The sequence below is a fragment of the Heloderma suspectum genome, chromosome 1 (genome assembly GCF_057233095.1).
Source record: "Heloderma suspectum isolate Gila_16-S chromosome 1, 16-S_ref, whole genome shotgun sequence".
In the NCBI taxonomy this organism is placed as follows: Eukaryota; Metazoa; Chordata; class Lepidosauria; order Squamata; family Helodermatidae; genus Heloderma; species Heloderma suspectum.
Genome location: NC_139458.1, coordinates 140,285,175 through 140,311,680, shown reverse-complemented (window position 1 = coordinate 140,311,680; position 26,506 = coordinate 140,285,175). Strand labels below are relative to the sequence as shown.

Below are 26,506 nucleotides of genomic sequence, written 5' to 3'. Positions count from 1 at the left end.
ATCCCCAGTGATGCTTCTAGCAAAAACCCGCTTCCGGACTGGGCCTTCCAATGTCCCGCTTAAAGCAATCCCGATGAGATGGCCAGCCTCGAGGACAGCTGTAATACATGGCCAGAGAGGAGCCAAGCCAGAAATGGGGTAGGCAAGCAGGCTCCACTGGCATATGTGCATAGTGAAATGGGTGAGCCCTTTTGATTGGTGGCAGGGGTCTGTGATTTGCTTAGATGGCACCCATAAAGTTTCTATAATACATGGACAGGGGCTGTGGGGGTGGTGCTGCTCTAGTTAGTCCATCCTGCAGCCTGTGGGGGGCTGCATGGGTCCGGTTTCCGCATCTTACTTTTAGCCCGTAGTCCCTGGCTGCCTCCCAGACGAACTTTTTGCTGACTCCGCCGGCCCCAATCACCAGCACGTGTTTGCCCTCCATCAGGTGGCATTGCGCACGACGCAGCATCGTCTCCACCAGGGGCCAGGCCGCTTCGCCCGCTGGTGCCCCCACCACCCGGCCCATGGATTCGAAGACTGAGCAGGTCTCGAGACACAGCTGTGAGTTCATCTCCAGGGCCACCAGCTGCAGCACCTGCTCCTCTGAGCTCAGGAGAAAATCCACACCTGTAGGAAGAAGAAGTCAGGCACACCGTCAGGTCAAGGCCTTCCTGGAGATCCACAGAAATTCTGGTGAGCATGATGCGAAGTTAGACACCCCACTCATCTTCCCACCCCCCAGGAATCCCAAGTGGAACCCCACTTTCCCTACCAGCAACCCTGTGGGGTGGTGGAAATCATGGGACCTGGGTTCATATAGTAATGAAACGGGTGAGGGAGAGAAGTGCTGACCCCAAACTAGCATGCCATGCCTCCAGCCCACCAGGACCTCTGTTCCCTGAAAAAGGGTGGAGGGAAAACCGGTGAACAGCTTATAAAACAAGGACTATGGCTTATTTAACAGGGAAAGGGAAAAGGAGGGAGGAAGCAAAACAAACTTCCAAATGAATAAACCATTTAAAGTAAGACTCTAAAAAATAAAAGAGAGGGAAGGGAGTCCAATCATTATATGGTCCACGAATGTAGGACATTTCTTAAGACTGGTACCTAATGGTGCAATCCAGGACTGAGGTAACTGTAGGCCTCAGTTATTGAGTGTTAGTTATGGAGCTGCTGAGCCTCGTGTGGCTCAGAGTGGTAGGCAGCAGTATTGCAACTGAAACTCTCCCCACGACCTGAGTTCGATCCCAGTGGAAGCCGGGTCTCAGGTAGCTGGCTCAGGTCAATTCAGCCTTCCATCCCTCCGAGGTCGGTAAAATGAGTACCCAGCTTGCTGGGGGAAAGGTAGTCACAACTGGGGAAGGCAATGGCAAACCACCCCTCTACAGTCTGCCAAGAAAGCGCCAGCGCAAGCAGGCGTCCCTCTAGGGGTCAGCAATGACTTGGTGTTTGCACAGGAGGAACCTTTCTTTTCCTTTCTATGGAGCTGCTGCTGGCTGGTAATGGGGGAGGGCAGAATGCTGTAGCTGCTGCTCTTTCCTAGTCTTTTCTCAGCCTCTTCAGGACCTCTCTTTTCTGTCTCTGTCTTCCCCTCTTCAGTTTCCTCCAAACCTTTCATCACAATCTCTGTCTCCTCACAGTCTCCTCAGAATCTCTCCCCCTTCTGTAGCCCCCAAGGTCAAAATGCGTTAAACTCTAGACGTCCCACTGGAGGGCTGCCTTGCACAGGGTTACACAAGAGCCAGTGGACGACGAACAAATAATCTCTCTGAAGCAGAGTTGCTAGCTGGAATTGGCATGGGGTGGCTGGTCACAAGGAGAGAGCATAAATCCCCTCCCCTCCCCTCTCCTTTGAGTTGAGCCAAGAAAACTCATGCAGGACTGTACCTTTTTTAAAAGGCATCGCCTTAATTTACTCAGTGGTGGGCCAAGCGCTTTCATGTACTGCTGTTCCCAGGCTCTGCCACAAAGTAGCAGCTGAAGTGGGGTGGGGGGAAAGCTTTGTGCCTCTGCAATCCCCTGCCCCTGCACCGTGACTGAGAGGGGAGGGGGCCAGGTTGCACAGTGCACCGCAATACAGTGGGAAAGAAATCTGAATGAGAATTGGGAGTTTCCAATAAAATGAGATGTTTACCGAGACTGTAATGCAATTAATGGGCGGCAACCAGATTTGTCTGGTTTTTTTGTTTGCTTTAGGAAAAACAATTTCAATGGGAACCTAATGCTCAAGGAAGTGGTTTATCCAAAGCATTCAAGTAAGGCATTTGCAGCCAGGGGATCCACCAGCAGACCACAGAAGCTTCATGGATGGGTCATTTCGCCACAAGAAGCATGTGCTGAAGGCAATGGAGAACCATGATTTTAAGACAGTGTCATTGCCACAGCAGAGGCTGGAGCCAAAAGCCAGCCTCCAAGAAAGGTATAAAGGTAGGGTTTGAAGGACCTCATTGATTCAAGGAGGGCAGGGGCCCCCAAGGCTATAGAAGGAAAGCGGAACATCGTGTGGCCATACTGGCTGGGAATGAGGGGTGCTGCAGTCCAGCTCATCTGGAGGGCACCAAATTGGAGAAGGCTGTGCTAACACAAGACAAATATATAAAAAGACATTGTGCAAGCCACTTCCAAGAACTTGGAAAGGAGGACTTTTCCAATGCTGATTAAAACTTTTTCTTGCCTGCTACTGAAGCTGGTGTAGGTCAGGGGTAACCATCCAGGTGCCCTCCAGACATTTCAGACTACAACTCCCATAAGCCCCAGCCACCATGGCCAATAGTCAGGGATTATGGGAGTTGTAACCCAAAACATCTGGAGGGCAACAGGTTGCCAACCCCCTTGTAGCTGCTTCACAGTGCTGCTCAACAGTCTGTTGAGCTGCCCTGACAGTCCCACGTTCATTTCTGCAACAAAACTGCAGCGCCCCACAATATCTCACAAAGCACTTCTGTAAATGCCTGTCAGGCTAAGCTCACCGATAATGTCAGTTTGTGCTCGGCGACCGCCTCTTTGCTCAGCGGACAGACCAGCCTCCATATCTATGAAAGCTTTCATGGCTGCCTCAGCCTTCTGCTTTATCTGGGCACGAATGGCTGCAATCTGGGCCTCATCTTTCAGCCCCCACTGCCGTAAGCTGCTCTCTAGAGTCTGAGGCACCGTGGCCTGGTGCTTCAGGGGTTTATCTGCCCGGCCCACACCGCAAACTACCTGGAAATAACCAAAAAGCGTTAAGATTTTTCTGGGTTGCTAACAGTCCCGTTGTCCAATCAGTCTTAACATCTCCATTCCGACCATCCCGAATTGGCAGGCCCACTTTCTTCTATTCATAGAGTGGGTTACATCTGTGCGCACAGGTTCTGTATCAGCATGCAGCAGGATTTCCAGTTCTACCCAGTTTAGGAGTAGATGGAATATTTCCTGCCCAGGTGGAGGCTAGAGATTGAGAGTCTTGCAGTTGAGCTATAAACTTAGCCCAGTTCCAAACAAGAAATTATTTTGGAACCAAAAGGCCATGGGGGAGTGTGATCCTATGTCCCCTAGGCCACTGGAGAGTTTGGATTCCTGGATCTGAGGTCAGAACCTCGGACCCAAGAGTTTGAGCTCCCCTCCCCTTCGCAGCTGGCATGGAGAGAATCACACTGGCTGCCTCTCTGAGGTTGGAAAAGCAACCTCAGAGGGAAGGTAAAGGGGGTGTTCCCATGGGTGAGGAAGGGAGGGGACCGGGGAGCTGTTCTACAAGGAATCCTCCGGCCTCCCCAGCCTCCTTCCCTCCCCCACCCTGACACCTCAGCTAGACAGGCGAAAAAACTCATCTACCTGAAATGAAGAGCAGGAGAAGCATGGAGGCGAAGGTCGCTTCAGCCTCCCCTCCCACTCTGCACTGGATGGCGGCAATCCTCGAAGTTTGGAGGCTTACAGCCACCCCGACAGGATTGCGCCTTTAATCTCCAAGCACCAAACCAGAACTTCCTTGTTTGTGTCTATCCCACAAAAGAGTTCAAAACTGGAGGGAAAGTCCTATATTTCCACACTGTCAACCCAACAATCCTCTCCCTTGATTGTAGATTGAAGACTCCTGTGTCCCCATCAACCTGTTTGAAAGCACTATGGATTTTCTGCCAGCAGTAATTCCTTGGGCTTTCTTCCTCAAATGTCCAATGGAGCTCAGGGCTCCAGTTACCTTGCTTAATAGAGGCTGGTCCTTCCGGGATCTGCAGACAACAGCACATATTCGAACGGCCAGTTTGGACCGTGGAGATGTGTTGCCTGGAATTTAGGAAAGCGAGGAAAAAAGGGAAGAGAGATAGAATGTTTCAGAGAGGCAAATTAACAGGAATAGGGCATGTGTATGAACGAGAGTGAAAATAACAAAGTAAGAAAGCAAGAACAGAGGGATATTTTGGTCCAGAATAGAATCAGTCCTGCAAAACAACCCCAGAGGATTCTGGGATTCCAACAAAGTGGTTTCCTTACCCTGCCTGGGCCATCTGTTTCCAGCTTCTCCTGTTCAACAAATTGCCAGTACTAAACATCTCTTTCAAGCTCTCAAGGCCAGGAGTGTGCAAGGAACATAAAGAGATGAAGCAGTGCAAGCGGAAGGGATGGTTGCTCGCACAATAAACAGTCATCACTATGGCGCTGAGTTTGTTACATGAAATGACCTTAGTGGGAAGTGACGAAAACTTTTGAAAATTCTTCTTCATGTGTTTTATCATTGGTTGTGTTCTATTCGTTTTTATTATGTATGTTGCCCTGAGAGCTTCGGGTATAGGGCCACTCATAAATTGAATAAATAAATAAATAAGGTAAGGTAAGGTAAGGTAAGATGGTATGCCGTACATGGGGAACCGTTTGTGTCAGGAGGCCCAGACTGGACCATGTGAGCAGTGGGAATGAAGGCCTCCAGCAAGATGCTCTCTTCCTCCTCCAGGGTCTCCAGCAGCGTAAGGACTGCTTGCAGGACACATCCCTGTTCTGACTTAGCATGGAATGACACAGCTTGGGCTCCATTCCAGCGCCAGCCTGATGGCTTGACCACCACCTGTAGGAAGCATATCAGAAAGAGTGATTATCTTGCATCAAGTGCCTTCCCCCAAAGATCTGTAAGTCAGCTGTTGCACGGTGAAAATATTTGGGCTGGGTACAGCCAGTGCACTGCTCTCGCCTGTAACGCACCTCCCTTAACTTCCTGCCTGTTTGGCTCTTCCACCACAGGTTCACGGCTCCTCACCTGGCTGTGGGGCTCCATGGCGCCACCTTGCAGGAAGGCCACGATTTCCTCCTGCAGCAGGTTATCTTGCCCCTCCCGGCCACTCAGCTCCACCATGCGGACGCGCTGCTCCTCGGTCACGCTTCGCAGGGGCAAGGGGCGCTTGAAGGTAAAGGCCAGGGTGGGGGGCACCGCTACCTGTGCCTGCTGGTCCATGAGCTGGCGGGTCAGCAGCTTGTCCTCCAGCAGGCGAGCCAGCTCTCCAGAGCCCCCCGTGGGGCAGTCGAGATCTCGGGCCAGTTCCGCCGCTGACTGGCCCTGCACCTTGCAAGGCCCAAAGCAGCCAGTGAAGTAGGTGGCGCGACGTGGGGGGGAAAATTCCTCCAGTGTTGTGCGGCCCCCAAGCTCAAAAGTTACCGCCTTGAAGACCAGCAAGGATGACTCTCCGGGGTGCAATTCAGACGGCACCTTGGAGAGCCAGGCTGGTGACAAGCACAGCAGCATGTTACCTGGGGAAAAGGAAGAGGGGAAATCCAGCCCGTGAGTGCATACGAGATAAGACTCCCACTGAGAAGCTTGCCCCTGAACTGGCAAAAAGCTGCCCCTGTGCTCAAGTTCTGGGAGGGGTTGCCAAAATTCGGCAGCCTATGCAACATTCGCATCAGACTAATCAGTAGCAGCTGGGAGACTTGGCACCCTGCACGCTCTCAGTGCTGTCAACACCCTGATTATCTGCCCTGACAACTACCTTGGAGCCTGCAAAGCAGGAGTCTGTCCTATTCTTGTTCTCTGGAAAGTGTCATGCTTTCCCATAAGACACCACTGAACTGAGGGAGATTGAGCAGGGAAGAGGAAACGGAATCATCTGTAATGACATCATTACCACCTCTTCATTCATCTTTTGCAGTCGGTAAACCTGACGCTTCTAACCCTCCCCATGTCACTTTTAATCTTAGAAGGGTGGAGCTGGAGCAGTGCAGTCAGATGTATCTTTTTAGAATCCTCACATCCAAGCAATTCTTTGCTTGCTCCAGCACCCCCACCTTTCTTTCACAGCAGCACCATATGCCACTTCACCTCGGGAAAGTGTCTTGAAGGAACGCAGCTTCCCTGTCCCTCAGAAATTTCCTACCTCAAGCAGCAGTGCCCCATGGGATATTCACTCTCCCCCAAACCTAAGGGAAGCAGGCATCTCCCTTCTTAACTCTCTTCAAAAACCTTTAACCTTTCCTACTCCATTTCCCCAGCAGCACTACAAAAAGGGAGCAACCCATGATTTACTTAGACACCAGCCCTTTTCACATGTTATGCTGAGCATGTGGAAGAAAGGAAGCTGCCTTATACCGAGTCAGACCGTTGGTTCACCTGTCTCAGGACTGGCTACACACTGACTAGCACTGGCTCCGCACTTTCAGACAGGAGTCTTTCCCAGCCTGGAGATGCCAGGCATTGAACCCGGGGTCTTCCTATGAAGCTGATGGGTGGGAGAGTCAGGACAGGTAAAAGAAAGGACTTCTTCGCACGGCGCATAATTAAATTATGGTATTTGCGACCTCAAGATGTAGTGATGGCCGCCAATTTGGATGGCTTTAAAAGGGGGTTAGACAAATTCCTGGAGGACAAAGCTATCAATGGCTACTAGTCCTGATGGCTATATGCTACCTGCAGTATCAGAGGCAGTGAGCCTGTGTACACCAGTTGCTGGGGAACATGGGTGGGAGGGTGCTATTGCACTCCTGTCCGACATGTGGGTTTCCCGTGGGCAGTTGGTTGGCCATTGTGTGAACAGAATGCTGAACTAGATGGACCCTTGGTCTAGTCTAGCATGGCTCTTCTTACGTTCCTTTGCATGTAATTCATGCTTTCTACCACTGAACCCCACTTAACCATTTGGAAAAATCACCATTCCCAATTGTGGGGAGAGAGCCCTATGTGCATACAGCACATGCAGATTCCATGCAGACAGGCAGACAACTGAAGACATGGAGACTGAGAGTTGGGACACCACACGTGATCCCTAGTGTTTCCTTTTGTATATATTCAATGTAGTGGGTGAAAAGGGCTAAACTGAGAGGGAGGAAAGCCCTTTCCTCCACACTCTGCCACTGTAGGGGGAGGGCACATGCAGAATCCTCAGTCCTCTCCCGGCTGGGGCAACAACCAAGCTAGAGATGAAAAAGCCTGGATCGACACCTGCCATCCAGCACTCTCTCCCACTCACACTTTTTCTTGAGACTTGCTGGCCATGCTAGAAACTGGTACGTTAGCTGCTACCAAAATTAGAGTGACATATGTTTGTGAGGAGAGTGCAAAAGATCTCGTCACTGTATGCAAGGCCCCCAATTCTAGTATAATGAGAACTCTTGAACATCGGACAACACTGAGCCAAAGGCTCTAGAACAGGAGTGGTGAACTTGTGGCCCTCCATATGTTGTTGGATTACAGTTCTCATCATCTCTGACCACTGGGCATACTAGCTAGAGTTGATAGGAATTGGAATCCAACAACGTTGGGAGGGCCAGACTGTGACTACTGAGTGTCTGGGCACTAAGAAAAGCCACTTCAGGGCTAGGAGCCTTTCAGCTGCAACTTTCTCTGCTATTCAGACCCCCTCCCTTCCACCTTGGTGGTGCCTCCCTATTTCAGAAGCCTGTGCATCCATTCTCTGCAGATACATTATGCTATGAGACTGAGAAAGCCCTTCATGAATCCATTAGTAGGCAAAGGGATCTGAAGAAGCTTAATTCTGAAATTCCTCACAGGCTGGGCCAGATGTTATCTCTAGGAAACCGTAGCACTTTTCAAAACTTTTTAAAGGGCTTATTTAGATACACCCTGCTCTTAAACCACACCTTTGATTTATCATCCCTCCATTTGGGATCTGTCCAAACTGCCTGGCCTGCCTTGTAACATGGGGCACAAAAAAGAATCCCAGTTGAAAGGGCAACATGCAAACATGGTGCTGTCAATTGTGAGTGGACCATGTGCATTTTAATCGCAGGAGGTGGGGGGGTGTCTGCCTGCCCTATACACAGTAATGGGGCCTGACACCTCCCTAATAGCCATTTCCACCATTATTGTGGGGAACCTACCCCTTCAAACATGTTTATGCCACTGACAATCGACCGAGTCACATATGCATTTTGCCACTTTAACTCAGGGACTTTGTGGTGTGCCTGAGTTCAAACGTGAAGTGTGAATGCATTCTTAGAATCCCAGCAGAAATGCTGCCGGGGCCTTCCCTGGTTTGAACAAAGAGGCTGGAGCCTTATGGAGGAGGATTGTGCCTTGGTGTGGGAGGTTGGAGAGAGCTGACCTTCTGATTCATTCCTGCCCCATGCCTCTCTATGCACCTCAGCCAGAGGGAAATCTGAGCAGCTCAGCTGCCACAAGAGCTCTGGTTACCACCAGCCCTTCTCGGCCTCTGAGGAGAGATGGGAAGAGCGCCAAGAATACAATAGAGCAGCTGCCTAAGGGGGTCTACAGGAAACATGCACAGCCAGATATCTTGGTCCAGACTAGATCATAGCTGGAGAGACCATACTGATGAATTTCGGACACCAGCTTGAGAAAGCAGTGGTTTGTTATAATGTACTTGTCAATATAGAAAAATCACTGCTATGTTATCGTTAGCTCAGTTATACGAATCAAAGTTTGTCGTGACTAAGTCCAATTTAGCTATATTGAGACAAAAGATCCAATCCATTGTACATGTTGCTCTAATAAAGGCTTTGTTGGATTTATCCAGTCACCTGTTTGTTGGTTTTTTAAATATAGGAATTGTGATATTGACAGCACTATCCTAGGAATGCCTACTCAAAAGTACGTTCAGTTGAGTTCAATGGACCTTACTCCCAGGTACATGTGTACAGGATTGCAGCCTGAATTCTCCATACTATTTAGGAAAACAGTCTGTTTGGTTTAAACATGTGATAAATGTGACAACGACAGGGGCCTACCATGTGTTATTATACAAGTCTCAGCCCCTCATATTAAAGACTGCCTCCCTGCAAAAGGTCTTAGAATCTGGGTGACCCCAAAATTGGGGGGCATTTCCCCCCATCCCCACAAAAAGCCAGAACGAGCTGGGCAGAATACTTCAGCCCAGCTTTAGTAGCAGTATTTAGCAAACAATTAATTCCATGTATATGAATGGTTGATGTGCAAATACTAATTACACTGAAGTTAATTATTAGTCCTTGGCTTTATGAACACTGTGCGAGCTACTAGGATGCCCATAAAACCTGCATGGGAAAGCTACAGAAGCTACAGAATTAGCAAGAGATATATCAGACTCTGCATAGTAGCCATGTCACTCTGTTACAACAAGGACGAGAAAAGCCCATACAGACAACATCTTTAAATGAGTCAAAAGTGATGTGAGAGAAGAATCACATTTCTTTTTCTTTTGTCCCACCATCACCTTCAATTTTTCAAATTTGCAAAACATCTGCAAGAAACTGTTTTGCAGTGGCAAAGGGCAATGAGTGTACACAACAGAAGGAGAAAGATCTCTTTCAAACGACCTTCAACTGTTTGAAAAAACTACTGTCTGCCTCCCTGACCATGTATTGTCTCTCTTGCGTTTTCTTTGCCTTTGGGGCTCATACTGTAAAACTCCTTTTCATCTGTAGGGGGTGTGCGTGTGCGCACGCACATGCATGTACACACAGATGCACTTTCCAGATCACGTTATGCATCTGGTGAGGTAGGTGGTAGCCTACAACAGGTCATGACATAATGTATCTGTCACTATTTATGCTAGATCAGAGGTGGGCAACTTGTGGCTTTCCAGATATTGTTGGATGGTAATTCCCATAATCCCTTACTATTGGCCATACTGGCTGGGGGTGGTCCAATACATATGGAGAGCACCAGGTTGGGGAAGGTTGAAATAGAGGATCATTGATTTATATGGCTTGAGTCCCAGTCTAAGCCAAGCTAGACATGACAGGAAGCAACATGTATTTTATTCATTTGTTTACTCCATTCACATATTAAATGGGGGGAGTGGAGTCTATTTTTACATGGCAATGAACACACAAGTGAGGGAAACAAAATCACCCCCCTGCCCTGCCTTCTCTCTCTATGCTCCATTGTTTCACCATGCAATCCTACACTTGTCTACTCAGTAGTAAGCCCCACTGAATTTTATAGGACTTCCTCACTTCCAGTTGCAGACTGAGACACATTCCTTCCAGCCCAGCTCAAATAGCACAAATGAGCAAAGCTGGGGAAAAAATTGCTAGAGGGAATAGAGTATAATGTAGTATGGTGAGGAAGGTGGCAGGGTTTAGCACCCCTTACCCACATGCTCCATTTCATATTTAAGAAAATAAACACCCCATCTCCTGTCACTTTATACCAGGAACAGTGCCAGCAAAAAAAAAAAAAAAAATACAAGTGGGACCTGACAACAAAATTTTGCAGCGTGTTCTTTTTCAGGGTTCCAGCCAACCAGCTATGCCTTGTTCCATCTCCCCAGGTTTTCCATTCCCTTCTCTCCCAAACCGATATTCAGCATTTTGTGGCCACTGAACATGCTCAGTCCTTACTGGGCTGTTTTTTTTTGGGGGGTGCCCCCTTAGGTGTTTTTCCTGAAATATTTTTTCTGCTTCAGCAAACCCCCAAGCATGTGGATATCTCCCCTTGTTTTGTAGTAGGCCCATTTTGACTACATAACTGTCAAATCCCAGCACCTGAATTAGCTTTTAGTATTTGTGACAATATTGATGGCTGGTCTTATGGCACCCTAATAATGTGGCTGGTCACCTTGGGCAGAAACTCTTGATGGAATAATTGTGTTAAATAACTTTTTCATAATAAACACATTGATGAAACATAATGAATTAAAACAATTGTACAACTCCTGGCTGCAACAAATGAATAGTTAATTCCAGGCGCCTTCAGCTGACATGCAGGTAAGCGCAGTAATCCAGTGAGATAAAACTTCTTGAAGATGAATCTGAAGTAAAACAAAAGAATTGATCCCGACTGAAGTGGATAAATCCAAAAGCAGATACTGGGTGGGCTGGAACTCCTTATTTAACCCCCAAACAGTAACTGACTATGGTTCAATACAATTCAAGTTGCACAGCTCCCATTCCAGAAACAAAGGAACAGTAAGTGACCCAGCCAGGCACAGGTCATGACTTGAGAAGCTTTCAGGGGGCCTCTTTGGGCTGTCCGTCACAGACAGTTTCCACCAAGATGCAGTTTATGTGCCCCTGCAGAAACAATTCCACTTAGCCCCCTTTCCCTTGAGTAGGATGTGTACACCAATGAGGGGCCACTCACAATGCCTTATAGGTTTGTGAATTAGGAAGGTGCTAGACCAGCCTTCCCCAACCTGGAGCCCCCAGATATTTTGGACTTTGACTTCCATCAGCCCCAGCCAGCATAGCCAACGCTCAGGGTTGCTGAGAGCTTTGGTCTAAAACATCTGGAGGGCACCAGGTTGGGGAAGACTGCTATACAATCTCACCTGGGGAGAATATCTCCAATGGTTTCTTAGGGTTTTCCTGGCAAGGAAGTGGCAAGCTGGCTCCTTCCAGTGTCCCTCCCTCCCTCTCTCCCTCCTCTGCATAGGCAGAGGCATTGTCCTGTTCCTCTTTCAAGGCAGGGAGTAGTAAACATAGTAGCCTCTTCTTGGCAAGATGTTTCAGTGGGAGGCAAAGCTTTGAGAACAGGCTACCTGTAAGGAATCTTTATCTAGTGGTCCTATCAGGGGAGGCGGGGTACCATAGGAGTTCTTCCACCAGCTCTGACAAAATGTTACGGATGAGCATGTCAGCCAGCTGGGCTAAGCTGAAGGGACCTGACCTCAGTTCTTTGGGCATGACTTTAGGATGAAACTCACCTGGACACTGGTTGCCACCTTCCAGAAGCACAGACAGGTATGAAGTGGGGGAACCCAAGACACAGATAGTTATGTCCGATGGCCCAAATCCTGAAAAAGACAAGAACAGTGGCCCATTCCTCTGGGAACCCTAATATCCCTGTGCTCCATAAACTCCACTTTCGGTGGGTCTGAAGGAAGAATCAGTATAATCAGCTCTGCCCTCCTGGCCACAGCCCATATCACAGCATCACTGGATTCAGATGGAGTGCTGAGATGAAGTAGTGGTATCGCCATGAGGTGATTTATCTGGCAACATGATTATCGGTGCAAGTGTTCCATAGCAGATTAATGGTAAAGGTGCTGTTTATCCCCACCTGGGTTTCCTTTGACACGTAGGGGTAAGTCAAGAGGTGGCGATGATGCATCAGAAAATGCAGGTGAACAGCCACCACGCCCCCTTCCCTCCAAGCCGTTACTCTGTGGTGGCTTCGCTACTTCACTCACCACCTCAGCTGCTTCTCTGAATCCAGACTATACATTGTATTGCCAAATGCTCTCTTCTAAGGCCTAGCTCGAGTTTCATGCGGAAAGCATCATGTCTCCAGTAATCTGTGTGGTTATTTCTGAAAACAATGATGGAGGTGTTATGTGCCAGCTATGCACCCCCATGTCCCCCAATATGGGACAGTACTATCGCATTCTTATGCCTCGAATATTTAGCACATAGTACTCTAAAGTGCTGCACGTGTATTATCTTGTTATAATCCTAAAAGCCCTGTAAAAGTAGGACAGCAGTATTATCCCTATATTGCAGGTGGTGGGCTGGGGCTGAAAGAAAGAGAGACAGAGAGAGTAGTCCTAGTTCTCTTTCTTCATACAGTGAGGGACAGCGGGAGCATGCGGGCAAGACTCGCTCCCTCCGGTGTGTCTCCTTCCCCTTGTCTGCAGCCCTCCAGGAGCTGAAGCGTGAATGTCTGAAGCAAGGAACCTTCCCTATACGCGGAGGCTCCGTCTATGTGCAATTTAGAGTAGAGACCCACGCAATCCGGGTCCTGAACCACACTAGGGGGGCTCCTCAAGTAGATGAAGCTCCCCATTCCAGACATTTGCTCTTCAGCTGGTGGAAGGCTGCAAATGAGGGGAAGGAAATTGATGTGCCAGAGGGGACGGGGTTTACCAGCACACCCCAGCTCTCCCCCAGGAAAGTTTAATCATGTGAAGAAAGAGAATGCCTAAACAGGGAGAGAAGAGAGCAGCCTTTCCCAACCTGTTTCCCTCCCGATGTGTTGACTGCAACTCCCATCATTCCTGGCTGGGAATGATGGGAGTTGCAGTCCAACACATCATGAGGGAAACAGGTTGGGGAAGGCTGGGGGAAGGGGAAAGGCTCGCTGAGGGGCTCCTAGTGAATTCATGGCAGAGGCAAGATTAGAACCAGGGACTTGCTGATTTCTAGCTCAGTCTCTCTGCCACTGCACTACAGCAGTTCTTGAACACACCTTACGCTCCCACCCCAGAACTAGGGGGTGATATGCAAGTGAGCTAAGGGTCACAATGCTCTTCCTCCAACAGGCTGGTCATTCAACAAAGCCACAGAAGTGACAGATACTACCAAAACCACACACTAAAGGCAGGGATTAATCCAAGGGGTAGCAGGCTCTCCCCCAAAATATTTCCTGCTACCCTATTCACTCCCCCAACTTCCAGTCGCAGTAGATAGGTATTTCATGTGTATAGCAAAATCTTTGCATCCCTAGTTACTGGTCTTGAACCCCTTCTTTCTGGCAACCCAGTTTTACTGGAGTTGCCCCTGCAAGAGCTGTGCAGAAATGTTTTATTCCAAAACTATGACAATCCTCGCACGCTTTGGGCAATACAGTCTCTTCTTCAGGTGGGTTCATGGGAAATCTTAATTTAAACATTTTGCAGAGGACCAATAGCTCACATCTTCAATGAACAGTTGCATGTGAGCTGTGGAGCTTTCCCGCCAAAGACGTCCTCACCTGTGCGGGGCTCTTTGGTGAGGTCAACCGTCTCTGGGAGGCCCGCCTGCTGCAATGTGCACTGTAACAAGTCATAGTAGTAGGCTGTGCAGGCCCGGGCCTGTGCATCCTCAGGGCTGATCTTGCAGTCCAGGGGCACATCCCGGCGCCACGCACAGCGCAGAGGGCTCAGAGGGGGCAGGAACCCCTGTTCTGCCCAGTCCAGTTCCTTGGGTGTTGGGGGTGGTTCTGTGTGGATCTGGTCCAGAGATAGCTGTAGATAAAGGCAAGGAATTTGAGAAGTAGGCTTAGAAAAACTGAGATGAGTGAGCTGCAGGGCAGATCCTGCTGGGGGGGATAGGGAGAAGGCAATTCCTGGGAATAGCCACTGGAGGTCTGATGTGGGAAAGAGTCCCATTGCCTCAGTGGGGCAGGGGCGCGTTGCAGTGGTTAGATGGCCACAGAGGGCTAAGGAGGATGGAAACCCATTAAGAAGGACTGGAGAATTTTCAGGCCAAAAGGGAAGTGGTACAGTCAAGTTCTGGTGTAGTTCAGCCTGCACTACTTACACTTTTACTGTTTAGCCATTGCAGAAAAACTCAGGAAACTAAATTTAAAAATGGAATCAGACAAAAAAAAATTGCTTGAAAAACGTTCAAATGCCTGAGACACAATCAAATCCATTTTTCTTCATAAAACCTGCTCGTGTCTTGGCTAAATGAAAATTTAAAAGGGGCAGCTCTTTTCATTACCATTATAAGAACCAGACAGAATTATACCTCAGTTTTCCAGCGGGGTAGAGCAGACCAATAATAAGACACCAGGAAGGTTAACTGATGGAGTCCCCAGGAGCAGTGGTAGAGGAAAGCAAGGCCCCATGGTGTAGAGAGGGGGCAAGACTGTGGACCCCATGGTGGCCTGCAAGGGCACTCCGCCACTCAACTGTGAAAAAGATGCAGAGCAGCAGGGATTACAGGGCTCAGGGCACAGTGGAGGAAGGTATTTCTGATGCATCAGTACAGTGCCTGAGGCCCAAACAGCACAGGAGACAGGAAGGCAAAGCAAGCAGCAGCAGATAAAGCTGCCTGAAGCCACAACTGGTCAGCTGGTACTTTGGAGCTACAGGTGGAGCTTCCTGAGACATTGTGGACAGCTGTGTATGTGTATATATAGAGATGCTAGTGACGCAGCACATAGTTAAACTATGGAATTCACTACCACAGAGTGTAGTGATGGCCACCAATTTGGATGGCTTTGGATGGGTTGGACAAATTCCTGGAGGAAAAGGCTATCAGTGGCTACTAGTCCTGATGGCTATGTGCTACCTCCAGTACCAGAGGCAGTGAGCCTATGTACACCAGTTGCTGGGGAACAGGGGTGGGAGGGTGTTGTTCTGCTCATGCCCTGCTTGTGAGTTCCTGGTCGACAGCTGGTTGGCCACTGTGTGAACAGAATGCTTGACTAGATGAACCCTTGGTCTGATCCAGCAGGGCTCTTCTTATGTTCTTATAATATACAAGAACTTATTACCTGTTCCATCCTTCCCCAATCCCATGCCCTTCAGATTGCTTGGACTACAGTTTCCACCACCCATGATCACTAGCCATGCTGACTAGGGCTGATGGGAGTTGGAGTTCAACACATCTGGAGGGACCTACGCCGGGGTAGGCTCACCTATTCAGTGGAAGGCAGCAGAGGAAGCAGGGCCTGGAGAAGGTGCCTCATCACATCGACAGGATTGCTGAGATGCTACTGTTTTTACAGGGCAATCTCATCCATGATGGCTTGGAAGTAAGTCCTATTGTGTTAAATAGGATACTTCCGCCCAGGTCAGTGTCCATAGGATTGCAATGTTAATTGTTTTCCAACGCCCCTTATATAATACTAAGGCCTCCAGGAGTCTCAGATAGAATACTGGGGTTCTTAAAGACCTAAACTGATATGTGTGTGTCTCAGGGTCTCTCTTGTAGGCCCTCTTTCTGCAAGTAGATATATATAATATACACATATACATATATGGAGATACACACATACGCACATGCACACACAGAAATAGATACACGTTGGCCAGAACAAGGGGAGCCAGATGGCACAGGAAAAGAGATCCAAATAAGGGCTGGACTCACCATCATGGAGGATGAAGTTGCTGCAAGAAAAAAGTGGGGGGGAGAAGTAAGCGAAGTTTCTTTATGCCACTTGTGCCACTTTATGCCATCTCAAACCCTAGGCAGTTCCTGGATGAAGACATCACTTCACTGTGATGGTGCTGGGCCTTCACAGCCTAATACGATGAACCCCAAGGGCCAATGAGAAGCATGGCTCTGCCTGATCTACTGCCCTCACAAAGCCCTTGGGCAGGAAAGTGACCAAGCGCACATGATCACGGAGGGGGGAAATAGGCCACGGTGGCTTACTCCTCGTGCTGTGTGCGTACCAGGGGGATTTGCATTATTACCCTTGCTGGAGCAGCTTGCTGTGTTGTGCAAACCTGACGAGGGTGGCTTGTTGCAATAGTTAACAGGCCACCCAGGATCCATGAGCTATTGTAGCATTCTGGTGTGGCTTGTTAGCCATGTCAACAAGTCACCTTCGTAGGCTTCCCACAACATGACAAGCTGTGCCACTGAAGGTAATTATACTAATCCCCCTGGCATGCATGGTCATGATCATGTGAACATGGGCAGTGTCTGGCTTTTCACCTGTCATCTTGAAATCATGCTGAATTATTCCATACTGAAAAGAAAACATTACATGATTTAACATTACTTTTCAATTACTGCCAATATATTACATGATCTTTGATGTCCATTTTGCATCCCTGTTTAGAGCAGCTTATTCACACACACACACACACACACACACACACACCCTTTAGATACACTGCTGGAAGAGATCTTGCAGGAAAGGGATAGGTGCATGCATGCGCATCAGAACAGAAGGGCTGTGGATACATATTCTAAATTAACCAATCTCATTTAAATGTGTTATATTTATATCCGTCCCTCCTTTTCCAAGTTGCTGAGAACAGCATTTTGCAATCCTGTGCACATTTACTCTTAAGTAAGCTCCACTATGTTCAACATGGCTTACTCCTCTAGTGAGTGTGTTTACGATTGTAGCCTACAAGCACTAGTGGCAATTAAACCGTGGTGCATTTGGGGACATTACGCAGCCAATCCCCATTCCACAGTGAAGGGTGGCATGGAGAGGACAGCTAGAAAATACTTGCAGCTGGGACATGCCTGGGGCTCTGTGCTGGCTTTTGGTGTCAGGCAAGTTTGGTGCCCACTTTGTGTATTCAGGCTGGGCTGTTTGCTGAGCAGCTCCCTGGGGATCAGTGAATGGTGAAATTCCCAGTTATTCAAGAAGATTAAGATGAAAAAAATGAGGTTACGATTAAACTAACATGCTTACCCACTCTCCCTCCTCCTCAGTCTACTACACTGGCCCAGAAGGTTCACCCAAGGCTCCCAATTACCTGCTCAGTCAATGGCTTTCCTGTCCCACTAGATAACGGTTGCCCTGGGCCCTAAGGGACTGCTGGAGAGGTGCCAGCAACTAACAGGCAGAGATGTGACTACCAGAAGCAAAGCCCTAACAACCTGGAATCTTTTGGAGAGTCGAAGGTGGTATGACGATGCGTGCACTCGTCCCTCTACCATCTCAAACAACTCTGCAAACACTATTTGCCCAGAGATGACAGCAAGAGAAAAAGAAATGAGGGTGTATACACTAGATAGCTTTATTGCACCAACTTCAACGCTTAACATAAGATTGTACATCTTCAGCCTCAAAAGCTATGGATTCATGTCTACTCTCTCCTTAAATGTTGATGCCACAGAGATGCTTGGAAATGCTATGGTCATGACCCTGCCACAGAGCATGGAATACAGCTCAAAGTGCAGAATCTGGCTGCCTTTAGTGAATCCTGAAAATTTATATTTATAGTTAGAAAGCAAGTTTCTAGTACACATGATTGCTGAGAAATATCTGCAGTAAAAGGGATCAGTTTTTACTATTTACAAATTCCTAGAGGGATTATGGGTGGGAAGCCACTAGTAAGGGAATGGAATGATGCTTCTTCACACAGCACAGAATCTAGCAGCTCTCCCGTATGGGTGGGAAGCCACTAGTAAGGGAATGGAATGATGCTTCTTCACACAGCACAGAATCTAGCAGCTCTCCCGGGACAACAACCCTTAACCATCCATTTCTACATGCCTGGTGCATGTTTTGTAAATTCCAATCCTCCTTTCCTAGTTTGTGACAAAAATTGAAGTAAAATGCAAATTCTACCAGCCCCTACCACAAATCTAAATCCAAATTCTGCATCCACAATGAAGTTTGCATAATAAAGTCACTTTGTGCAAGTGATCCCCTTTACCCAATGAATGTCAGTAGCAAAATTACTACAGGAGGGAGACTTGACCTCTACCCCTCCCGCTCCCTCCCTGACATGATGCTATGCTGCAAGATCACATCATGATGCTAGGTCATCCTTGTCTTTTCTTGGGACAGACATCATCCTCTGATCTCTTAAACTTGTCGACATGTGGCACTGGCACCAACCCAGAGGTGATATATTCACTATGTTACAAAGATCCTGTGCCTTTCATAATCGTGCAGAAGGGAACTTCTCAGCAGGGGCAGCTTCTCCTACTGCAGTACTGCTGTAGTAGGAGGTACTGCCAACATTCTTCCTATTATTATTATTATTATTACTACTACTACTACAACTACTACTACTACTATTTAGACAGACACAGAATTAAAAGCACAAGAGCCCTGCTCTGTACTGAATCTCAAAATGCTATTCTTCTGTTCAAAATGAACAACTAAAATATGAAACATCTGCATTTTGTGGTGCTTGATTGTGCATATAATTTCCCCACCATAACGCCTACCTTAAATCTGGATAGTAAACCATTTTTTTAATTGAAAAAATCATATTCTTTCTGCTATGCTTGACTATAGCCTGCATACAAACAAAAAATCAGCAGCAGTCTGCATATCCTATGCCATCTAATCCACCCTAGAGAAAACTGACAGGCAATGTAGTACAGTGGCTAGAGTCTTGGGTGTAGAGGATTTGGATGTTAGAAGTTGAGGTTCTAAATCCCTGTTCACCTATGAAGCTTGTTGGGTGACCACTGGGAAGTTGGGATCTTTTAACTTAACCTGTCTCATCAAGCAATTGTGCAACTACATTTATTTGCTTGTTTGAAGAAACTTATACCCTGCTTTATCTTCAAAAAGAGATTAAGATATGAAAATATAATATACTGTATTATAATAATTTGTGTAAAGCTCAGAGTTCCTTGAATCCCCAGAAGTAATTGCTTAGCCATTGTTGTGCAGATCAACTTCCTGAGCCCAACCCATAGGAAGGAAGGAGAGGTGTAGGCTTGCGAGTGTGAAGGTCAAAGTGGTGGGGATTAAGTAACTCGGGAGTCCCTAACACTCTTGGAAAAGGAAAAGGAAAGTCTGGAGTGAGCTTTAAAGAGTAGGGAGAAGAAAAGGGGTTTTAGGGAGATTTGTGCTAACAAGAGGCAGTGTGATGAGGCTAGTCCTGATGCACCCTCACAGTAACAAAAGAGGATGGGGGAAGGAGGTTATCCACAAGTCCAAAACACATTCACACCTATTTCTAGCCCTTTGTGCACTTTCCTCCCGTTTCTTCTCCATGGAGGGGAAGACTTGGACAAGTGAGATGGGAATCAAGAAGAAACAAGAGGGAATAAACAGGGGTCCCAGCTGCATCCCTTTGCACTAGTCTAGCCAGGGAAAGCTGCACAGGGGGAGGGGGTGGGGCTTCCCCCCCCCCACCAAGTACAGTTCCAAAAATAGACCAAATTAGCACACACATGCACCATAGAAAAGGGGGTGTTGATAGTGGGCGAGCTACACTGCTACATGCTGAGCAACACAAGGAATATTTGAGAGCAGGATTCCTGTTTGTTTCCTGGCTCTAGGAGGTTACAGATAAAGGAATTGCAACATACAGCTCCGGCACACCCACCTGAGGCAGCATGACCATTCAAATAAAACTCAGGTCTGCTTATTTGTGATATGAGCTGCGTGATAAACCAATCCCATATCCCTCCCCAAATAACCTGACAGAGCTATATTCTTATTAGCTGCATGGAGGCCAGCAATCTCCACTCCCTTTCTGGGCCTCCTTAAGTAACATGAGAGCAGCTGAAGGTGTGAGCTGAAACAGCATGCGGATAAATGCCTGCTGGCTTGCAACCCACTGCACTCTTCCCTAGCCTATAAGGCTTCACTTTCTCTCTTCATCCCATCTAATATCAGTTGCTTCTCCCAAACGTCTGGATAAGTTAAGCACATAGGAAACAGGAAGAATGTGGAATAATGCAAACTTTTAGGCCACAATCCTGTATCCACTTATCTAGGAGTAAGCCTCATTAAACTCAATGGGATTTACTTCTGGGTAATCATGTACAAGATTGTGCTTGTTAGGGTTATTTCCAAAAATGAAACATCAGCTGTGGCTACAAAGTCTGGCTATAAGCCACACAAACAGAAAAAGTAGTCGGGTTGGCCATAAACAAAATTCCAAAGTCCATATTAGTGCAAAACCTTTGTTAGGCTAACCAAAAGGTCACCCCCAAATGTGCAAGCTTTTGAGAACTCCAGTTCTCTTCAACAGGAAAATTGTTATAAAAAGGGCACGCGGTGGCAGAAATAGTAAGGGAAAAATGCTGTCTTGATGGTGGAGTCATGATGTCTGATGATCAGAGTCCCAAGGTGGAGTGGAAGAGGAGGGGACATTCAAAGTAGGCTCTAACAGGTCATGGGATGGTTATAGGTTGGACCTGGCAGTTGTATCCCATCACTGTTGATGGGTCCCACCCAGCTATAAAAATACCAGTACAATACTGCTCAGTTAGGCTACTGAAATCCCACTAACTTCAGTGTAACTGTGTACAGAATGACAACCACGCCCTTCCACAGATGTGACTGCATCTCCACGTTTGGGAGAGTACAATATCAAGTTGCAGTTTTATGGCAGAACTGGTACCTTGTAATTTAATTAACAAAAGTTATCATTGTTAGAAGAAAAACACCCTTAATGTTTCTCCACCAAACCTGTGAACATGGGATCCACACTATTATATTGACAGCACAATCATATACATGTCTACTCAGCAGTAAACCCCATTGAGTTCAGTGGGACTTATTCCCAGGTAAGTGTGTATAGGAATGCTGCCTAAATAGCTTTATAATAAAAAAAGTCAGGATCTGTAGGTCATTTTAAATATCAAGATGTAAAAGATGCATTTACACTGATTTCAACTTATCACTGTTTGATTCACTCACCTGTACTTCAAAAAGCAAATTGTACGCTAGCTTTGGTTACGAACTAGAAGAAAAGATCATCTAGCTTTATGTTTCTTTTTCATCAAATCTGTTGCAAGAAGAAGGGCAGGGTACACTCACTACCACAGCAAATATTTCTAATCTTAAATCCCAGGGTATTCACTTGTTGCCAGCCAATTAATGGGGGATCAAATTTTAATCTGCGATTAAAGCTTTAGTTGATTAATCTCACCAAATAATCAATTAAGCCTTGAAGCTCTACTACTTAGTGCTCTGGCCCCTCTTTCACCTGATGGACATGGGTGCTCAAAGACCTTGCAGAGCCTCCTGGAGTAAACCAAGCCCTGTTGTTTCCATGGTGTCCAGCCTCCTGGACTAGCCAGTCATGCACAGAATCATAGAATCGGAAGGGACCATTTAAGCTATCAAGTCCAACTCCCTGCTCAGTGCAGGAAGGGTTCAAAGCCACCTTGTGACATTTCAGCCACAAATCAGGTCTTCTCTGTTAGTAGCCTTCCTGAACACACATGAGCTCAATGGGGAGGGCTCACTGCTCGGTGGTAGAGACCCGGCATGCATAGTCACAGGCTCAGTCTCTAAAACCCAGGGCTGGGCCAAGACATTCTGCTGAGGTGAAGGATAACATGGCAACCCCGTTCCTGTTGCACACATTGCCAAAGGGACAGTGTCTCCACCACACCAAGGACAGCAAGCTCTCTTAGGGTGTGCTGGTCAGGGTGTAAAGTACTCTCAGCTCTGCCCCCCAACACTTCATTGCTGCCCCCTCCTGCACCTGCTGATTGAGGTAGCTACCTCACTCTGCCAAATGCTAGGGCTGGCCCTGCTAGAATCTCTGGTTAAAGGGATTTAGACCTGGAGGGCTACCACTAGTCATCATGTGTTCATTTTTAGTCACCTGCATGAAAAAGGTCATAGAATAGTTGGGTTGGAAGGGGCCTGTAAGACCACAGAGTCCAACCCCCTGTTCAATGCAGGAATCCAAGTCAGAGCATCCCTGACAAGTGGCTGTCCAGCTGAATCTTGAATGCCTTCAGGGTAAGATAACCAACCCTTTTCCTGTTTTCAAAAGGGACTCTACCTGGACACGATCCTTACTTGCCACATGCAAGGACTAAGGCAACTACAAGTATATCAGCTTCTTAACTTGCTCAATTGGCCGTTATCTAAAGTAATAACAAAAAATGATCTGCAAACACTTAGCATGTTCAGGTAAGTATTGGCTGCAGTTACCAAGTGATAAGGTAGAGTCACTCTAAATACTAGTAGTTATTATACTCCCACAAGCCCTAGCTTGCATGGCCAATTGTCTGGAATGCTGAGTTGTAATCCAAAACATCTGGAGGGCACCAGGTTGTGGAAGGCTGTCCTGAAGCAATGTCAGATGGAACTCTGAGGTGGTAGAATTGTGTATCAGTTTACACTGCAGATGGGGGCAGATTTTTGGATGCCCCCTCAAAAAGAACTTCCTGTGTGTAGTAAACAAGCATATCAAAGATAATGCTTTAGCATAGCCCTCTCTAGGGCATGCAGGAAGTTTTTATGACTATCATTTTACATATAAACAGTGGAATGGCTTCTCTACAGTTGGCAGCAGTGAGGAAGTAAAATTAATCATTACCAAAGTTTTACTAAAGAGAGGCGCTCATGGAATGCTACTGTTCTTCAGGACTTGCATGCAGGAGCTCCATCTATTCTCTCCAAACTCACCCCTCTCTTAACTCCTTTTGCCACACTGCCCCTAACATCCATTGCCAGAAACCTGGTAAGCCACAGATAAGAGTTCTCTTGGAAGGCCCCAACCCACCATTCAGCGGTGAAAAGAGTCACATGTTAGGCAATAGGTACAGAGAGAGCTATGAACTGAAATATGTCTCCATTCTCAAATTCACTGAACATGGATTAGGGCAGCCTTCCTGGCTGGGGGTGCTGGGAGTTGTAGTCCAACATATCTGGAGGGCATCAGGCCGGGGAAAGCTGCATCAGGGCAAGAGCATGCCTTCAGGGACTTCAACTGGGGCAAGACACATCTTCACAGTGCTGCTCTCAAGGACCAAGTTCTGATTCCGAGAGTCCACATACGCCCGGGGCTTCAGCATGCATCAGTACCCGACATCTGCCCATCTACATATCAGAGGAGACCCGTGGGACCTTGTGCATGGTGCAGTCAGCTTCCTATTATTGGCAGAGTGCAAGAATTCCAAGGATGCTTTCGTTGCAGAAAGTGCTTTACAGTGCTCCAAGGGTGAATGCAGAAAGCTGCCTGGCGAACATGCTGTAAGTCACCCTTTGACACTTCACCACCACCCCTCCCTTTGGTTGGCACACAATCAAGGAGGAAGGGGAGTATGTGAGTGTGGAGAAGCGGGGAGTCCAATCAATGTAAAGGGTAGCTGGGATGAAAATGTAGGGGTGTGCATGTGTGCCTTCAGTTATTCCAGACTACTTAATCTAAGGAACAATAAAGATGATGCTTATGCGGTGATGTTCCTGCACTAGTGTAAGCATCAGATTGCCTGCCGATCCCCAGCGGCCAGTGCCCAGTTGCATCAGCTGGAGATCTTAGTCTTACTCATCCTTTTTTGACCATAGGAACTTGATGCTTTTAATCCCAGCCAGTTCTATGGGGGGGGGGGGGCGGACGACGACAGAGTTGGAGGATTGGTGGAGACAGCCCGTGTGGGCGGGGCTTTGGGTCAAGCAGGGACCCCGCAAACAGCTCGAGAAGCCCCTGCCCCCACACCGCGCAGAGCTGCCTTCCAGCACGCCCCTGAGCTTTATGCTCCCCCCTCCCCCCCCCCGCACAATTCCTGGCGACTTGATCCGTGCCAGGCTGTTCGGAGCGGGCCTCTTCCAGAGTTCTCCCACCGCAACTTGCAGGCGCGCAGGATAAACAGGTTGCAAATCCCGGCCCATTGTAAAATCAATGGGAGTTTTGCCTTCAATGAGGGGGGGAACTGCACGGCTCCCGCTCCATCTTCACCAAGCGCGCGCACACATCCACGTGGTCCCGCGCCCTCCCGGCCCCCTTTCTCTCCCGTCCTTCCTTCGAGCAACAGGCTGCGCTCACGATCTCCGGTTACCCCCTCCCTCGACCACCGATCCGGGCCCCAGTCCGGCGGCGGGAAATGCGCCAACCGGGTACGGAGCGGGGAAAGGACACGCCGCCCCCCCCCCCGCCTCCCCGCGCATTACCTTGCTGCAGCGGCAATCGGAGACTCGGTCTGAATGATGCCAAGGCCAAGCAGCGCGATCCGGTGCAAGCCGATGGCAAGGGCGGGGTGGAAGGAGCCGGGGAAGGTCCAGGGATTAACTCCGGCGGGTTTTATATAGAAACAGAGCGGGCATGCCCAGTGCAGCGAGGCAGCTTATCAGCCATCGGGACGAGGCAGGCAGGAGGCACTCGCCAGCGCCAGAGACGCCCACAGCCATCGAGCGAGGGAGAGACGCGCTCCGAAGGGCTGGCAGCGAGAGCGCGTGGATGGTGTGCGGGAAACGTAATGGTGCGGGGGGGGGAGCGGGCGAAACCCAGCCTGGAAAGGGGAAGTGGGCGGGATTCCGCCCGAGCGACCGCGGGCGGGGAGCGATCTGAGAGCGGAGGAATCTCTTACCGAAAGACCCCATCCGCTCTCCATCTCTGCCGCAGGCGTTCGCCGCTATTGTTAAGCGTGGTGGTAGCGGCGCTTTCGCAGATGCCAAGTGCTTTGCGGTGATACGCTCATCCCCTCTCCCGTGGGTGGATTTGGGGAAAGATGTCCATTTGACGGACGGGGAACTGTGGCAGAAAGGACTTTCCCAAAGGTTCAGCTCAGAGCCTCCCTGCTCCAAGTCCAGCACTCTATATACGGGGCTGTTCGTTTGATCGTTTTTATTTTTTATTTTTTTTGCCTTTGTATTGCTCCGTTTCCCTAAGGAGTATTTTAGCCTCACGACAATCCTGTCCAGTGGTTGCGGCTGAGAGGTAGTGATTCATCCAAGTTTACCTGTATCCCTATTAGTGTAATACCTTTATTAGGCCAACCAAAAGATCACAAAATATGGGCAAACTTTAGAGGTCTCCAGGGGTAAAATCCAAGTCCTACTTACCGTAGATCGATTGAAATGAATGGCTAACTGAGGTCCCATTAATTTCCATGGGTCTACTCTAAGTAGGATTTACATTGGATTTTATCCCAGATCTCGAACTTCATGATTTCGGGCAGCATTCTCCAACCCAGTGCCCTCCAATTGCGGTGGACTACAATTCTCATTATCCCCAGCCAAACCCAGTATTTTAGTCACACAGTAGCTTATATATTTTATGAGTATTTTTTTTAAAAAAAACACTTTGGTTCAGGACTTCTCGCTAGCAACTAGCTGTTTGCTAGATTCCAAATTCTAGGTCGCTGGTTTGATCTTTCCATAGAAATGTCACAGACCATACCTCTTGAATATCATGACCTTTGGGGCTCTGGTCTCACATGCACCTCCTGAAATCTGAAAGCATATGCCACAATAAATCAGGTACCACAAGACTCTTAGATAAATGCCACATGCCCATATATTAGTGCATTGATAGCAATGTAAGGGTTCTAAAAATCTGAGAACATGAGAGTCCAGCCATCATCTAGTGTCAGCAAGGAAAAAATGTATTTCAGTAATCTACTGCACTCTCAGTACCTATGAATAAAGTGGAGCAAAAATTCCCATCGTTTTTGGTACTGGAGCCTTATCTCCCTATTGCATAGCCTACAGGTTCCTCCTCCTTTCTCAAATACACCCAACTTAAAAATACGGGTTTACAGTTCTGTTGTGAGTGATCTCTGAACTTCTGGGAGATGCTGCCTGAAAGTTGGAAACATACTTCAAAACATCATGGATTTAATGGCTACACATAGAGCCCGGACTTGGAGATCTTAAAAATCATGGTCTAGAGATAGAGTTGTGCAGCAAATATGCATGCATCAAAGGAAGGGAATTGACAGGCTGAGCTGGGGTACCACTGGGACAGTGTGACTTCAGACATTGCACTGTAGCCAGGCTAGTCTGCACAGTCTTAGATACATGCAAGGCTGATGCTATGCAGCTTGGCAAGAATGCATTCTAACACGCCTGGTTCACACAGTCGCAGGGTGGTTATTAAGCCATGGTGGCTTG

At 48.0% G+C, this 26,506-nt stretch overlaps 1 protein-coding gene across 7 annotated transcripts in view; it reads right to left on the bottom strand.

Annotated features, from left to right (window-relative positions):
• Positions 1-24,841, bottom strand: part of CARNS1 (carnosine synthase 1) — a 40,409-nt gene extending 15,568 nt beyond the window's left edge. The window contains exons 1-9 of one of the 7 annotated variants that reach the window (XM_084804048.1): positions 24,566-24,841; positions 16,138-16,157; positions 14,033-14,285; positions 12,048-12,137; positions 5,210-5,697; positions 4,819-5,020; positions 4,160-4,245; positions 2,955-3,186; positions 341-612 (exon numbers count right to left, since the gene is read on the bottom strand). In XM_084804048.1, coding sequence (XP_084660174.1) covers positions 341-612; positions 2,955-3,186; positions 4,160-4,245; positions 4,819-5,020; positions 5,210-5,697; positions 12,048-12,137; positions 14,033-14,285; positions 16,138-16,143 — 1,629 coding nt within the window. In that variant the 5' untranslated portion in view covers positions 16,144-16,157; positions 24,566-24,841. The other 6 variants (XM_084804062.1, XM_084804056.1, XM_084804098.1 and 3 more) reach the window with 6 other exon arrangements.
• Positions 24,842-26,506: the final 1,665 nt, after the last annotated feature.